This window comes from Salmo salar, chromosome ssa03 (assembly GCF_905237065.1).
Source record: "Salmo salar chromosome ssa03, Ssal_v3.1, whole genome shotgun sequence".
Lineage (NCBI taxonomy): Eukaryota > Metazoa > Chordata > Actinopteri > Salmoniformes > Salmonidae > Salmo > Salmo salar.
The window spans coordinates 21777438-21793094 of record NC_059444.1 but is presented as its reverse complement, the minus strand read 5'-3'; the positions used below and the strand labels follow the sequence as shown (position 1 = coordinate 21793094).

Sequence of the window (15657 nt, the reverse complement as noted above, 5' to 3'; positions counted from 1 at the left end):
AGCTACTTCACTTCATTGCTTCCTGTTTAACTGTTCCTAGTCCCTACCTCATCGTTGTCCCTACCTCATCGTTGTCGCGCTGGTAATTTCTACCGGCCCAATTGGTCAGAATAGTTTGCGGAATATACGTGATGCAGCATTCTATTGGATGACACCGCTGTCAATTAATTACAGGAGATCGCTCTATGGGCTCTCCGCTGGGTTTTGACTAGATGGGATACAGTTTATATCAGAATTTAACAGATTTTATTTAAGCAGCAAGTTAAGAGAATTAATTTATCAGGTTATGATAATTATATTAAGGTTATGAAAAGGTTTAGGGTTAGCTAACCCCCCCCAAAAAAAATTTATACGTTAGACTTTAATTTGACACAAACTGTATCCTTCCTAGCCACGACCTCACTGCTGCCATCGGTGACTGTCAGAAGCGGGTCAGCGAAGCAGGGAAAGGAAGGGGGCGTTAACCACTGCATTAATCTACAGTCGGTCTCTCATATACCGACACCTATTTAAAACCTACATACCAACAACAAATACGACTTTTCGTATATAATCTTGTGAAGGATAGAAGAGGGAGCCATGACAAAGCGGCAGGACACCAAGAAATTCTTTGAGAATCTTTCCGGTGCTGGAAAATCCATCGGCGTTCTGACAAGCGGAGGAGATGCTCAAGGTATCAGTTACTGTTAGGCTACAAGTGGATTAGAGTGATACTGTAACAAACGCTGGAATTGTGTAATCATTACGATACTAAAAGGGAAACAAAGTGTCGAGTTATCAGTATTATAAGTGCTGTCATTGTGTTTAGCCTAAAGGAACTCAGTATTTTGTCATCATATGTTTGACTTAATTATTCAAAAGATAATGTAGGCTAGTTGAGTATTGACCAAAAAAAGCTGTTCAACATGAAGTAAAAATTCATAATAACATTATTTGTGGAGTATGTAGGCAATTGGTAGTCTATTTTTGGTTAGAATTGTCACACCATTGGAAAAGGGAGATTATGCATTATTGTAATCAACAAAAACATGGAGCAAAAAAGTGTATCATACTGAAGGGTCGATGCTATCCGGTAAGGGATATTTATGGTTAAGGTTAGGGTTAGGGTAAGAGTGTGGACGTCCGAAGAACCCCGGATAGCACTATCCGACACTGAAGCCTGCATTGCGGAATTCCATTCGTTGATAACCTATGGCGCAGATATGTCATCACGTCTGCAGGCGCACGCCCTGGATGTTAAACTCAACATGCCAATTGCAGAGAGCTAAGCATATGTGCATAGTAGCAGTTGCGATTTTAACATGTAAGTCTTGGTGGGGCAAACTCAACAACAACAAAAATTGGGATCTATGCCAGCAAAGCCACGACACGACACAACACAACACTAAACAATACATTAATTGCACTATAACGGTGACAAACGGTGCCCACAGACTGTTAGGGCCTACATAAAGCTGTCCTAAGAGCAGAGCTTTCTTTTCAGCATCATGGAGTGAATCCTTACCACTGCTACACCTGGCTATCAAAGGAGCCTTGTCTGGCAGGTAAACAGTTCATTCAGCCTCATTTACTGCCTTAAAAAAACAGCTGATATAGTTGACTTGCTTAAACAAATGTGGTTTCTACTCACAATTGAGATGTACAACCTATAGCATAAGGGGACAACGAGCGGATAAGAGGCGATCCGTCATTTCGATTAAGACATTAATGAGCGAGCTAGGACTGATGTAGTCTATATAACTATTTGTTCAGCACTTTTGAAATGTACAGTAACAGAATTAAGAACATGGGCCATTCTTACAGTATTTCCCCTGTACACCAAGACAGAACCGTGGGATAAATAAAGGGGGCTTATAAGCAGACAATGAAAGATCTTACAATATTCAATGATTACATTTCTCTAAAACAGGCTATAGGCTACATGTGCACCACCAAGTCAGAACAGTAGGCTAAGTTATGAGGGGGAAAGGGACCAAATTAATTGGGTGAGCCACATGGGCTACTAATAGCTTATTACACAACATACACTTAGTATTACTTTCGTAGCTACAGTATACATATCTCCCTGGCATATTACATCATTTATGCAGCAGCATACAATACATTTTTGGACTCACCTTGTTGTGCAGTGCTCACTTGAACAGGAAGGTGGCACGTGGTCCTTTTTGTGGCAAATTTTGTCATCAAAGTCTGTCATTTTCTGGATTTATGGTGCTTTCAAGACAACTGCGAACTCAGAAAAAAACAAGGCCGATTCATGACGTCAATGATCTTTCAGGTCGGCGCTCTAGAAAGAAGCCCAAGTTCCCGACATCCGAGTTGGACGATCGTTCAAAATATATTTTCCCAGTCCGAGCTATTTTTTTTCAGCGTTCCCAGTTCTCTTGAACTCACTGAAGTCTGTTGAATGTGAATTTGTATCCTTTTAAGCTTGGAAAAGAGACCCTTAAACCCAGACTTGGACAAAACACCAACTCCACTGAATAGCATGCTAGTGATTGCTTAACAATGCTTGCAGTTAGCCACTGATTCCTTCCAAACCTCTCATTGTTGAATTTCCATCTTGTTATGTAATGTTTATGTTCAATGGCCGATGAGCACCGATACGTTTTATCTATAATTTATCTTCATATGAAAAGGATTTGCCAGTAGATTGTCGACTTGACTCATAACGATGACTGCTTGTCTAGCTTGCTAGCCAAGATTTTGAAAGTTTGATGTTGACATGATCAGTCCAATCAAAGCTACAGTAGATATAACGTGATTTGATGTCATTTTATCTGTGGTCAATGACCTTGAGCCTTCTTTGATGGGCACTTCTAATGTAACTGTATGTCAGCACCAAAGGGGATAGAATTATCGAGTTCTCTCCGTAGATTTTGCGGTGATTTAGTGTCCCCGTGAGTGACAGAACACTTAGCCAATCACGGCGCAACTAGAAAACATTACCAACCCCTACGCTCCGTATTTTCCGCTGGTTGCCCCACCACCACAGAAAGCACTGAGCTAGGCTGAAACACCTTAATTTTGGAGCTGCCTAACTCAAGAAAGCAAAAAACAGACCATGTTTGTGTGCGGCTTTATTAACTCAATTATTTTTAATTTTTTACATTGTTTGCAAACTGATATTAGCACTTATTAATGCCACAATAGCATGCAAAACAGGCGTTTTTTTAGGATCTGCCCCACCTGCCCTGAATGATGGGTTGCCACTGCATACTAGCCTATCAATATTGTAATGTATTTAATTTTATATCAGCCTATTTCAATGTGACTATCATTATAAAGTTCCCTGTGCATTAAAACCTCTGAGGATAAGGTTAACATTTGTGCCAGCCTGGCAGGAAGTGGCGGGGGGCTGTGTCCCAAATTACCAATATAGCGTACTACTTTTGACCAGGGCCCATAGGGCTCTGATAAAAATTGGTGCACTTTACAGGGAATAGGGTGCCATTTGGGACACAGCCACAGTGCACCTTATGGGACACAAGGAGAGGTGGCTGCCAATTAAAACACATCTTGACTATTGTAGCGCGCATGGCATGACTAATGGGCAGACAAGCACGTGAAGAGGAGGATGGGGATGAGAGTAGGGTAGACCTACGTGAGGCGCTGCAAGTAGCGGAGTTTGCCCCTGGGTTTCTCAACTCCGAAATGTAGCCTACATCTCACAGATTTGAGAAATTTGGCTACCTCTATGCGTCACTATAATGTGGAAACACAACTGACATATCAGTAAAGGACTGTGGTAGTAATAAGTGTGACTCAGCCCTTCATTGTTCCATGCCTGGCCCTGGCTGTCATTCACTAACAATATTGTACTCTCTTTACATGGACTATCTTATTGGCAGACTACAGCAAGCTGAGATTTCCACTGAATTTATGATACTGTAGTACATTTGCAACAATAGCCTACTGTATCTGTATCTGCTGTCAGTTGCGGTGCGTGGGTAAAATCACTGGGGAAGCCAAGCCCCCAAAAAGCTATATTATAACCTGTGTTGTGATAATTGTGTTGTTTGCTCTATAACCTGTTAATTCATATGTCTTGCGACCGAGACAAGGCCGAGACAATAATACAGTGGCAGAATAAATTCAACCAGACCTTTGCTTTATTGCAAAACCGGATAGCAACCTCCTGTCACACCTAGGGCTGTGGCGGTCACGAAAATAAGTGTTGGGCTCACGGTAATTGACCGCTAATTAACATAAACGCATTTACCATCTCCTGGCTTTCACAAGCCACTGATGCTGACCTTCTATAATGCGATGCTACTGGAGCCAGAGAAGTCAGGCGCAGGAGAGCGGAAACTGATTTACAACGGTTGTGTTTAATAACCATAAACCACCGTTAACAGAATAATACAATAAATGGGTCAAACAAACCCCGGTAGATACCAGCATACCGTGCACAAGCACTACAACAAATAATTATGGACAAGGACATGGGGGGGAACAGAGGGTTAAATTCACAACATGTAATTGATGGAATTGGAACCAGGTGTGATGGAAGACAAGACAAAACCAATGGAAAATGAAAAGTCGATCGGCGATGGCTAGAAGGTCGGTGACTTCGACCGCCGAACGCTGCCCGAACAAGGAGAGGGACCAACTTCGGCGGAAGTCGTGACAGTACCCCCCCTTGACGTGCGGCTCCAGCAGCGCGTCGACACCGGCCTCGGGGACGACCCGGAGGGCGAGGTGCAGGGCGATCCGGACGAAGACGGTGGAACTCCTGCAGCATTGAAGGGTCCAACACGTCCTCGACCGGATCCCAGCACCTCTCCTCCGGACCGTACCCTTTCCCTCTCCACGAGATACTGAAGGTCCCTCGTCCGACGCCTCAAATCCAGTATGGAGCGAACGGAGTACGCCGGGGCCCCCCGATGTCCAGAGGGGGCGGAGGAACCTCCCGCACCTCAGACTCCTGGAGCGGGCCAGCCACCACCGGCCTGAGGAGAGACATATGGAATGTGGGGTTAATACGGTAATCGGGTGGAAGCTGTAACCTATAACAAACCTCGTTCACTCTCCTCAGGACTTTAAATGGCCCCACAAACCGCGGACCCAGCTTCTGGCAGGCGGAGGGGCGGGTTTCAGGTCGAGAGACAGACCCGGTCGGGGTCTCACTGCGGTGGCGATCTGCGTTCTTCTTTTGGCGTGTCACGGCCTGCTGAAGGTGGACACGGACGGCTTCCCATGTCTCCTCCGCGCGCCTGAACCAGTCGTCCACCGCAGGAACCTCGGTCTGACTCTGATGCCAAGGCGCCAGAACCGGCTGGTACCCTAGTACGCACTGGAAGGGAGAGAGGTTAGTGGAAGAGTGGCAGAGCGAGTTCCGTGCCATCTCAGCCCAGGGCACGAACGCCGCCCACTCCCCCGGCCGGTCCGGGCAATAGGACCGCAGAAACCTACCCACATCCTGGTTCACTCTCTCCACCTGCCCATTACTCTCCGGGTGAAACCCTGAAGTAAGGCTGATCGAGACCCCCAGACGTTCCATGAACGCCTTCCAGACCCTAGACGTGAACTGGGGACCCCGATCAGACACTATATCCTCAGGCACCCCATAGTGCTGGAAGACGTGTGTAAACAAGGCCTCCGCAGTCTGTAGGGCCGTAGGGAGACCGGGCAGAGGGAGGTGACGACAGGACTTAGAAAAACGATCCACAACGACCAGGATCACGGTGTTACCCTGTGAGAGTGGAAGATCAGTCAGAAAATCCACCGACAGGTGCGACCAAGGCCGCTGTGGAATGGGTAAGGGGTGTAGCTTACCTCTGGGCAGGTGCCTAGGAGCCTTACACTGGGCGCACACCGAGCAGGAGGAAACATAAACCCTCACGTCCTTAGCCAAGGTAGGCCACCAGTACCTCCTGCTCAAACAGCGCACTGTCCGACTGATCCCAGGATGACCAGAGGAGGGTGACGTGTGGGCCACATAGATCAACCGGTCACGAACAGCAGACGGGACGTACAGACGCCCAGCGGGACACTGGACGGGAGCGGGCTCTGCACGTAATGCCTGCTCTATGTCCATGTCCAGCTCCCACACTACCGCCGCCACCAGGCAGGAGGCGGGGAGTATGGGAGTGGGATCCATGGGCCGCTCCTCTGTGTCATACAGCCGGGACAATGCGTCTGCCTTTACGTTCTGGGAGCCCTGACGACAGCCAACAGCTTCCGGTCCCCACGTCATAGTTTCGCTCTGCCGGCTAAGCTTCTTCGAGAAGAAGGCACAGGGGCGGAGCTTCGGTGGCATACCCGAGCGCTGAGAGAGCACCGCTCCTATCCCAGCCTCGGACGCGTCCACCTCCACTATGAACGCCAAAGAGGGATCCGGATGGGCCAGCACGGGAGCCGAGGTAAACAGAGCCCTCAGGTGACTAAAAGCCCTGGCCGCCTCAGCCGACCACTGCAAACGCACCGGGCCCCCCTTCAGCAGTGAGGTAATGGGAGCCGCTACCTGACCAAAACCTCGGATAAACCTCCGGTAGTAGTTGGCAAACCCTAAGAACCACTGCACCTCCTTTACAGTGGTGGGAGTCGTCCAATTACGCACGGCTGAAATGCGGTCACTCTCCATCTCCACCCCTGAGGTAGAAATGCGATACCCTAGGAAGGAGACAGATTGCTGGAAAAACAAGCATTTCTCAGCCTTGACGTACAGGTCATGCTCCAACAGGCGACCAAGCACCTTGCGCACCAGGGACACATGCTCGGCGCGTGTAGCGGAGTATATTAGAATGTCATCAATATACACCACTACACCCTGCCCGTGCAGGTGCCCTGAAAATCTCGTCTATAAAGGTTTGGAAGACTGATGGCGCATTCATCAGCCCGTACGGCATGACGAGGTACTCATAGTCCCCTGAGGTGGTACTGAAAGCCGTCTTCCACTCGTCTCCCTCTCGGATACGCACCAGGTTGTAAGCGCTCCTGAGATCTAGTTTGGTGAAGAAGCGCGCCCCGTGCATTGACTCAATCGCTGTGGCTATGAGTGGTAGCGGGTAGCGATACCTCACAGTGATCTGGTTCAGACCCCGATAGTCAATACACGGACACAGACCTCCCTCCTTCTTCACAAAAAAGAAACTCGAGGAGATGGGTGAAGTGGAGGACCGAATGTACGCCTGACACAGGGATTCGGAGACATATGTTTCCATTGCCTCCGTCTCCGCCTGTGAGAGGGTATACACGTGACTCCTGGGAAGTGCAGCATCTACCAGGAGATTTATCGCACAATCGTCCCGTCGATGGGGTGGTAATTGAGTCGCCTTCTTTTTAGAGAAGGTGAGAGCCAAATCGGCATATTCAGGGGGAATGCGCACGGTGGAGACCTGATCTGGACTTTCCACCGTAGTAGCACCAACAGAAACCCCTAAACACCCCTTGAGCACTCCCGCGACCACCCCATGAGAGCCCTCTGTGGCCAAGAAACATTGGGGTCATGACAAACTAACCAGGGTAGGCCAAGCACCACGGGAAACGCAGGAGAGTCAATAAGGAAGAGACCCCCTCTCCATAGGTATTGGAGAGGGGGTGCGGGGGTGCGGGGGGATGGAACCACCAGACCACGATCTGAGCGTCCGCGGGTAGCCAGCAGGTTGTCCAGCCGGATGGACAGGTCCACCAGCTGGTCAAACGTGAGGGTGGTGTCTCTGCAGGCCAACTCCCGATGGACGTCCTCGCGCAGACTGCAGCGGTAATGGTCGATCAGGGCCCTGTCGTTCCATCCCGAGCCGGCAGCCAGGGTCCTAAACTCCAAGGCGAACTCCTGGGCGCTCCTCGTCTCCTGCCTCAGATGGAAGAGGCGCTCACCCGCCGCTCTACCCTCGGGCGGGTGGTCGAAGACTGCCCAGAAACGGCGGGTGAACTCCTCAAACTGGTCCAACTCTGCATCTCCCTCCCTCCACACGGCGTTGGCCCACTCCAGGGATTTCCCGGTGAGGCACGAGACGAGGGCAGACACCTTCTCATGGCCTGCGGAACCGGGTGGACGGTGGCCAGGTATAGGTCCAGTTGTAGAAGGAACCCCTGGCAGTTCGCAGCCTTCCCATCGTATTCCTGGGGCAGGGAGAGACGAATCCCACTGGGACCAGGATGAAGAGGGGCGCTCAGTGGAGACCCTGGTTGTGCTGGTGGAGGCACTGGAAGAACTCCCTGTCTCTCCCAGTGGTTCATTGTCTGGACAACGCGGTCCATGGCGGTGCCAAGATGATGGAGCATTGCTGCGTGCTCCCGGACGCGCTCTTCCACCCCTATACCCGGGGTACCTGCTCCTGCTGACTCCATAATATTGGTCCGTAATTCTGTAATGCGATGCTACTGGCGGCAGAGAAGTCAGGCGCAGGAGAGCGGAAACTGATTTACAACGGTTGTGTTTAATAACCATAAACCACCGTCAACAGAATAATACAATAAATGGGTCAAACAAACCCCGGTAGATACCAGCATACAGTGCAACAGCACTACAACAAACAATTACGGACAAGGACATGGGGGGGAACAGAGGGTTAAGTACACAATATGTAATTGATGTAATTGGAACCAGGTGTGATGGAAGACAAGACAAAACCAATGGAAAATCAAAAGTGGATCGGCGATGTCTAGAAGGTCGGTGACTTCGACCGCCGAACGCTGCCCGAACAAGGAGAGGGACCAACTTTGGCGGAAGTCGTGACACCTTCTGAACATCTACATTTTAAAAAGTCTAATAAATCCTTGTAATATAGCCTAAACCACAATAAATACATTATTTAATTTAGACAGGTCTAAAGAAGCATGGTATGAAGAAAATGTTTTCTATTTCAGAAGAACAGAATAGTATACTCTGAGTTGTCCTGATCTGGCTAAGCCAAATGACTGTGGGCTACTAAAGTGAATTTAGCAGACAATATTTGCCTAGAATTCAATGGCATTATTTTATAGTATGAAGAATACAATTGAACAAAGCTGAATAAAATAGAAACTATCAGAAATCAAGGTAAGACCCAAGTGTAGACTGTGTGAAGTAAAAATGTTTATTGTAACCACAGGGGCAGGCAAACGACAGGTCAAGGCAGGCAGGGGTCGATAATCCAGAGTAGGAGCAAAGGTACAAGACGGCACGCAGGCTCAGGGTCAGGGACAGACAGAGTTCAATAATCCAGAGGTAGAGCAAAGGCACAGGACGGCAGGCAGGCTCAGGGACAGGCAGAGTGGTCAGGGGGGTGGGTACTTGGTCAGGACAGGTAAGGGCCAAAAACCAGGAGGACGAGAAAAAGAGAGACTAGGGAAAAACAGGAGCTGAGACAAAACACTGGTAGGCTTGAACAAACAAGACGAACTGGCAACAGATAAACGGAGAACACAGGTATAAATACACAGGGGATAATGGGGAAGATGGATGACGCCTGGATGGGGGTGGAGACAATCACAAAGACAGGTGAAACAGATCAGGCTGTGACAGAAAGGATATTTTCTCCAAACGATTTGAGGGAGTGTACACATGCAGCTATTCTGTGTTGAGCGGTTAACAAAGAAATAGGTATTATTATATGCTTAATTTAGAGTTATTAATGTAACTTTAGTTGTTCTACAAACGTTGGGCTATATGTTCTGATTTTTAATAGATTGTAAGGCTGCATGATGCGGCTCTAATGATGATTTGAAAAAAGTTGCTTGAAAGGCATGATCTCTGCTTTGTTTTTTGCCTAGGCTGTACACACTACATCAGTCACTCGTTCACAATTTGACAAGCACTTGATCATGTCTAGAATTTCATGGCGGCATCCCCTTTGTGTGTCCGTAATGCACCCTAAAAGAATCCATGCCTTTTGCGGCCAGTGAGTGCTGCACACTCAATCACGTGATTGAGTCTTTCTGACAGGCTACAAGTGAAGACAGACACATCAGGGACACAACTGCGCACGTCCTTATCCAATTCCGAGGTGAACATTGAAGATATTGGAAGAACTGTCCACATTTACTTTTGTCAGCCAACAAGATGAGTAGGCCTAACAAACAGCAAAAGCACTAGCCTATGTCTATCTACTATCCCCATAGTACAAAGGTTGACCTATTCTATTCTGTGCGAGAAAAAAAATATTCCAAACATAGTCTGGGACAGTTTTGGGATGCGATAGATCCCAAATCAATACAACTACTAGCATCAAACATTTTTTTTTACGCAATGTGGCTGACGCAACAGATCAGAAAGGTTAGCTTAAAATGTTGATAAACTATTAGGCTATTTCTTCACATTATAAGCGCAGCAATGCGCACATGGCAGTAGGCTATAAGCTATAAGCGCAAATGTTCCATTAGCGGAAAACACCATTATCAAAAGTGACCGCAAATGCAATTATGCATGTCATGTTTTTATTATAAAGGTGCATTTTTATGGTGAAAATGATCTTCCCCAAACTTGAAACTCAAGGTAGCTGCTTATGTATAACAATTAGGCTCTACACCACTTGTAAAGCAGATTAATGTGCTTAATTTTAAGAAGTTATTTGGCCACTTTAGTTGTGATACAAACCTTATTAAAACATATAGGCCTATGGGCTAGGCTACATGAGGTGTCCGACTATGATTCGAAGAAAAAAAAAACTTTTTCCTTAAGCTGGGAATCATTCACAAGTGATAATATGTAATTCACAAGTGATAGGCTAATATTGTCACCCATCAGAATATTCTTGATTTAATCTTGTTCTTACGTATACTAAATAATATATGTGTGAAATTTGTTTTGATTTAGAATGGACCATTATCATTCACCTGTATCGAAACAGGAGGATGCTTCCAAATAGCAAATGCAGGCTTGATTTGCACATTTCCGCACCAAAGTACGTTCATCTCTAGGAGACAGAACACGTCTCCTTCCTGAACGGTATGACGGCTGCGTGGTCCCATGGTGTTTATACTTGCATACTATTGTTTGTACAGATGAATGTGGTACCTTCAGGCATTTGGAAATTGCTGCCAAGGATGAACCAGACCTGTGGAGGTCTACAATTTTGTTTCTGAGGTCTTGGATGATTTTTAAATTTTCTTCCATGATGTCAAGCAAAGATGCACTGAGTTTGAAGGTAGGCCTTGAAATACATCCACAGGTACACCTCCAATTGACTCAAATGTTGTCAATTGGCCTATCAGAAGCTTCTAAAGCCATGACATCATTTTCTGGAATTTCCCAAGCTGTTTAAAGGCACGGTCAACTTAGTGTATGTAAACTTCTGACCCACTGGAATTCTGATAAGTGAAATAATCTGCCTGTAAACAAATGTTGGAAAAATGACTTGTGTCATGCTCAAAGTAGATGTCCTAACCGACTTGCCAAAACTATAGTTTGTTAACAAGAAATTTGTGGAGTGGTTGAAAAATGAGTTCAAATGACTCCAACCTAAGTGTATGTTAACTTCAGACTTCAACTGTAGATGGTTGCCACGTAGAGAGACAGAGGAGCACTGTTTTGATCGCTTGGATGCTTTCTCCTGTGAGAAACTTATGAAACACAGAGAGATGAAAGATACATTATTTGATGTGTTTTAATTTTTTTCTTGGTACATTTTTGGGGGAAGCCTGGCTTACCTTGGTGTTCATGAATACATGCCATTGCCTGCTGTTGAGAAATCAAACATACCTAAACATACCTAATCCATAATCTCTACGAACACTACTTGGCCGTCGTAAAGATACATTTGTCCCTCGCTATCAAATAAACACCTGAATCAAACTTTTGTCACAATCACACTACATTCCTGCTGTGTCAACAGTGGGCTACCATTAGACCAAGCACTTTGTGCGAGACTACCTACCATGAAATCTACCATTGTCTACACAGCAGGAATATAGTGCGATTCAGACAAAAGTCCCGTCAGAATCCAGTTGCGGTCGAAGCTAGAAAGCATCCTGTAGCCTACCCTGAAGACTAGAAAATTCAATATGCATATTTTCTCACGTGATTTAAGTAAAAACCACTTCCAAGTCTTACCTGCCAGAAAAGATCAGTTGGTTCTGTATATAGGGTGATTCCTAAAATGACTCACAGAACCATTGGCCATGCTTCAGGAAATCTTCCAGTGGGATTAAGTGTTTATCATTGTTAGCCTACATTGGATAATATATGTACCATTTTCTGTGTACACACAGGTCTCCATCTCATATTGTTACTGGTCTCCTAGCAACAATGATTGGCACCAGCCAACCCACAGTACCAGAATCAGTGCTCGTTAGCATCGACCCAGACAACAGACCCTTCATATCTGTGCCAGACCAACCATGCACTCTGGTCTCTCTACAGTCTGTTTACTGTGAAGGCATGCTGATTCTGAAATGACACCCTATATCCTATGTAGTGTACCCTATGTGGGCCCTGGTCAAAGTAAGTGTACTATATAAGGAATAGGGGTAAAATTAGTGTACTATAGGGAATAGGGTCCCATTTCAGACATGTGAGTCCATTGTTGTGGGCCTAAGAAGCTCTTGGAGGCTGACACTGACAATAATGACATCCAAGGCAGCGCCTGCTCCCGCCCACACTCAGAGTGCTCTGGGAAGCCAATGAATAGCAGCCTTGTTGTGTGGTGTGGGAGAAGTGGAAGGACATCAGCATAGAGCAGTGTTGGCCCTACTGTTCTTGGCTGCGTGTACAGACTAATGAGAATGTGGCTGTAAGCAGTAAGTGCTACACTCTTAGAAACAAAGGGTTCTAAAAGGGTTCTTTGGCTGTCCCCATAGGAGAACCCTTTTTGGTTCCATGTAGAGCCCTCTGTGGAAGGGGAACCAAAAAGGGTTCTTACCTGGAACCAAAAATGGTTCCTTAAAGGGTTCTCCTATGGGGACAGCCAGATAACCATTTTACTGTAGGGACTAGATTAGAGTGTATTGTCTTGTCCTTAATAAGGTGACCAAAGATACTGCATTAAAAATTATTACCACACTTGTATTACAATAACGTAGTTTTGGTGCAACTAAGATGCAAGTCTTTGTAATCATTATGATCAATTTCCACACTGTCAATGGAAAATGTATTAGATACTGAATCAAGGTCAATGCCTATGCAAGTATCTTTCTCTGCTGGACGGAGCACACCATGTTAACTTGATTTACATGATTCATCCCATCTCCCTGATTAGTATTTTCAGCCTGTATCCTACCAAATATAACATGCATTGTCATATAATGAATGTATTTTTCATTCTCTCTGTCTCTCTCTGTCTCTCTCTGCCTCTCTGTGTTGTTGTTGTGCAGGTATGAATGCTGCTGTACGGGCTGTGGTCCGCATGGGTATTTATGTGGGAGCTAAAGTCTACTTCGTCCATGAGGTGAGATCATGACAGACACTCCCGCAGGCTTGTACTGTTCTACCACTGACACTGAGACAAATCAACACCGACAAGCTCTGTGCTCAAAGCTTTTTCTTTGAGCAGTAGTGGTTTGGATAAACAAAATGTTACAAAATGAAATAGAACACTACATTAAATTGGTGATTAACAGGATCTCTATGCAAAATGTATTATGTTTAAATAAAACAGAGGAGGAGCGATTCTTCGGTATAAATGTTCAACGAGATGACTTATTTCATTTAAGGGTCATGGAAATGAGAAGTAGAGTATTTGAATTGGAAACTTGTGAAGTCATGGTGTTGGTAGCGGGAGCAGTTTCCCATACTTAAGCAGCGAATTAATATGCTGAGGAAATCATACTTCTGACTCTGGAGGTTATCTAAGAATGTCCCTGTCCACTGGGGTCAAATCAAATCTAATTGTATTTGTCACATGCTTCGTAAACAGGTGTAGACTAGAGTGAAATGCTTGCTTACAGGCCCTTCCAACAATGGGGTCAAATAAAATAATTCCAGGGCTTAAGAATTAAATTAGGTGTGATTCTGTCTCAACAGTTTTCACTTAATGATGACGTAACACCTGGTCATAAGAGGTCATGATGGAATACTGTATGAGAATATCAAATCAAATTGTATTTGTTACATGCTTTGTAAACAGGTGTGGACTAACAGTGAAATGCTTACTTACAGGGTCCTTCCCAACAATGCAGATAAATAATAGAAAAATAACAACACAAGGAATAAATACACAATGAGTAATGATAACTTGGCTGCTGTATATACACGGGGTACCAGTACCGAGTCCATGTTCAGGGGTACGAGGTAATTTAGGTAGATATGTACATATAGGTAGGGATAAAGTGACTAGGCAACAGGATAGATAATGAACAGTAACAGCAGCGTGTGTGATGAGACAAAATAGTTAATGCAAAAAGGGTCAATGCAGGTAGCTAATTAGTTAACTATTTTAACTATTTATTTAGCAGTCTTATGGCTTGGGGGTCGAAGCTGTTCAGGGTCCTGTTGGTTCCATACTTGCATTGGTACCGCTTGCTGTGTGCTAGTAGAGACCCTATGACTTGTGTGGCTGGAGTCTTTGCTTAAGTGTCGTCTATTGTTAGAGACTCCAGTGTTGGATTACTGATGAAAGGTATTCCGTTGAGCAGGCTCACAGCACACTCACTGTCTGTGTCTCCAATGGCACACTAGTCCCTATATAGTGCACAGCTATTTACCAGAGCCCTATGCACACCAAAAGTAGTGCACTATATGGGGTATGGGCGCTGGTCAAAAGTAGTGCACTATACGGAATAGGTTGGAATTTGGGACATACGCTCTGCAAGAGGCTAACTGTAACATGTTGTCATCTACTCTGTCTGACTCAATGGAGGCGGGAGGATATGAGCTCTGGTGTCAATGTCTAAATAATTGGATTACAGGAAGCTTCAGACGTCCCTGTAGTGCCATCACCATGAGTCTTGAATAAACAACAGTATGCTGTGAGATATATCATTATACCTTTAATAAGTGGACATCATTTGTGCTAGTGTTAAAGGGATGGTTCATCTAATTTTCATGTTTGGGCCAAATTGATCTTACCTCGAGTTGTCTATGTATGCCAGCAGAGACAGCATCCATGATAATATGTTGTTTACTTTTGCTACAGGTAGCAGTTAGCATGATTTAGCATTGTCCTCTCAAAATGATTGTAAGTCAATATCCCTGATGTTATCAAAGATGCATTGCAGAGTCAACGACTGTTACTATGTAACAACATTGTAATTCATGAATATGTTCATGTTAATACTAGGAAATATAGGCCTATGCTGTGAGATAATGTTAATATTTATTTTCTCCATGCAGGGTTACCAGGGTATGGTAGATGGTGGGGATAACATTGAAGAGGCATCATGGGAAAGTGTCTCAAGCATGCTGCAAGTGGTAAGTAGTGCAATTAATGCCTTTAGGCAAAATACTATGGATTTGTTTAACATCATCACAGTCACAGGCTATATATATAGTATACGTAGTGGTTAATGAATATTTTGGCCAGAGGCTGCAGTATATTATACAGTATATGATGGTTAATGGTTTGAATATATTTGTGGTCCCAGAATTTACAAATTGCATGTGACAGTTGAGCGCAGCTGCATTTCTGGCCGATGCTTAACAGAGTGGAAGGTGCCCTGTCATTATGGATTCTGCATGAACCTGATAGTTAATGACAACAAAACACACCACACAACACCAAAAAAATCTGTGAGATGTTGAATCTATGACACCTGTCAATGCAGCAGTGCTCAATTGTGTCAGATAATGTCATCCAT

General features: G+C 45.3%; 1 protein-coding gene across 5 annotated transcripts in view; it reads left to right on the top strand.

Annotated features, from left to right (window-relative positions):
- Positions 1-236: 236 nt before the first annotated feature.
- k6pp (6-phosphofructokinase type C) overlaps positions 237-15657 on the top strand; it is a 38003-nt gene continuing 22582 nt past the window's right edge. The window contains exons 1-3 of one of the 5 annotated variants that reach the window (XM_045714308.1): positions 237-673; positions 13237-13310; positions 15194-15271. In XM_045714308.1, the coding sequence (XP_045570264.1) occupies positions 580-673; positions 13237-13310; positions 15194-15271 (246 nt within the window). In that variant the 5' untranslated portion in view covers positions 237-579. The remainder of the gene's footprint in view (positions 674-13236; positions 13311-15193; positions 15272-15657) is intronic. The other 4 variants (XM_014190352.2, XM_045714307.1, XM_014190350.2 and 1 more) reach the window with 4 other exon arrangements.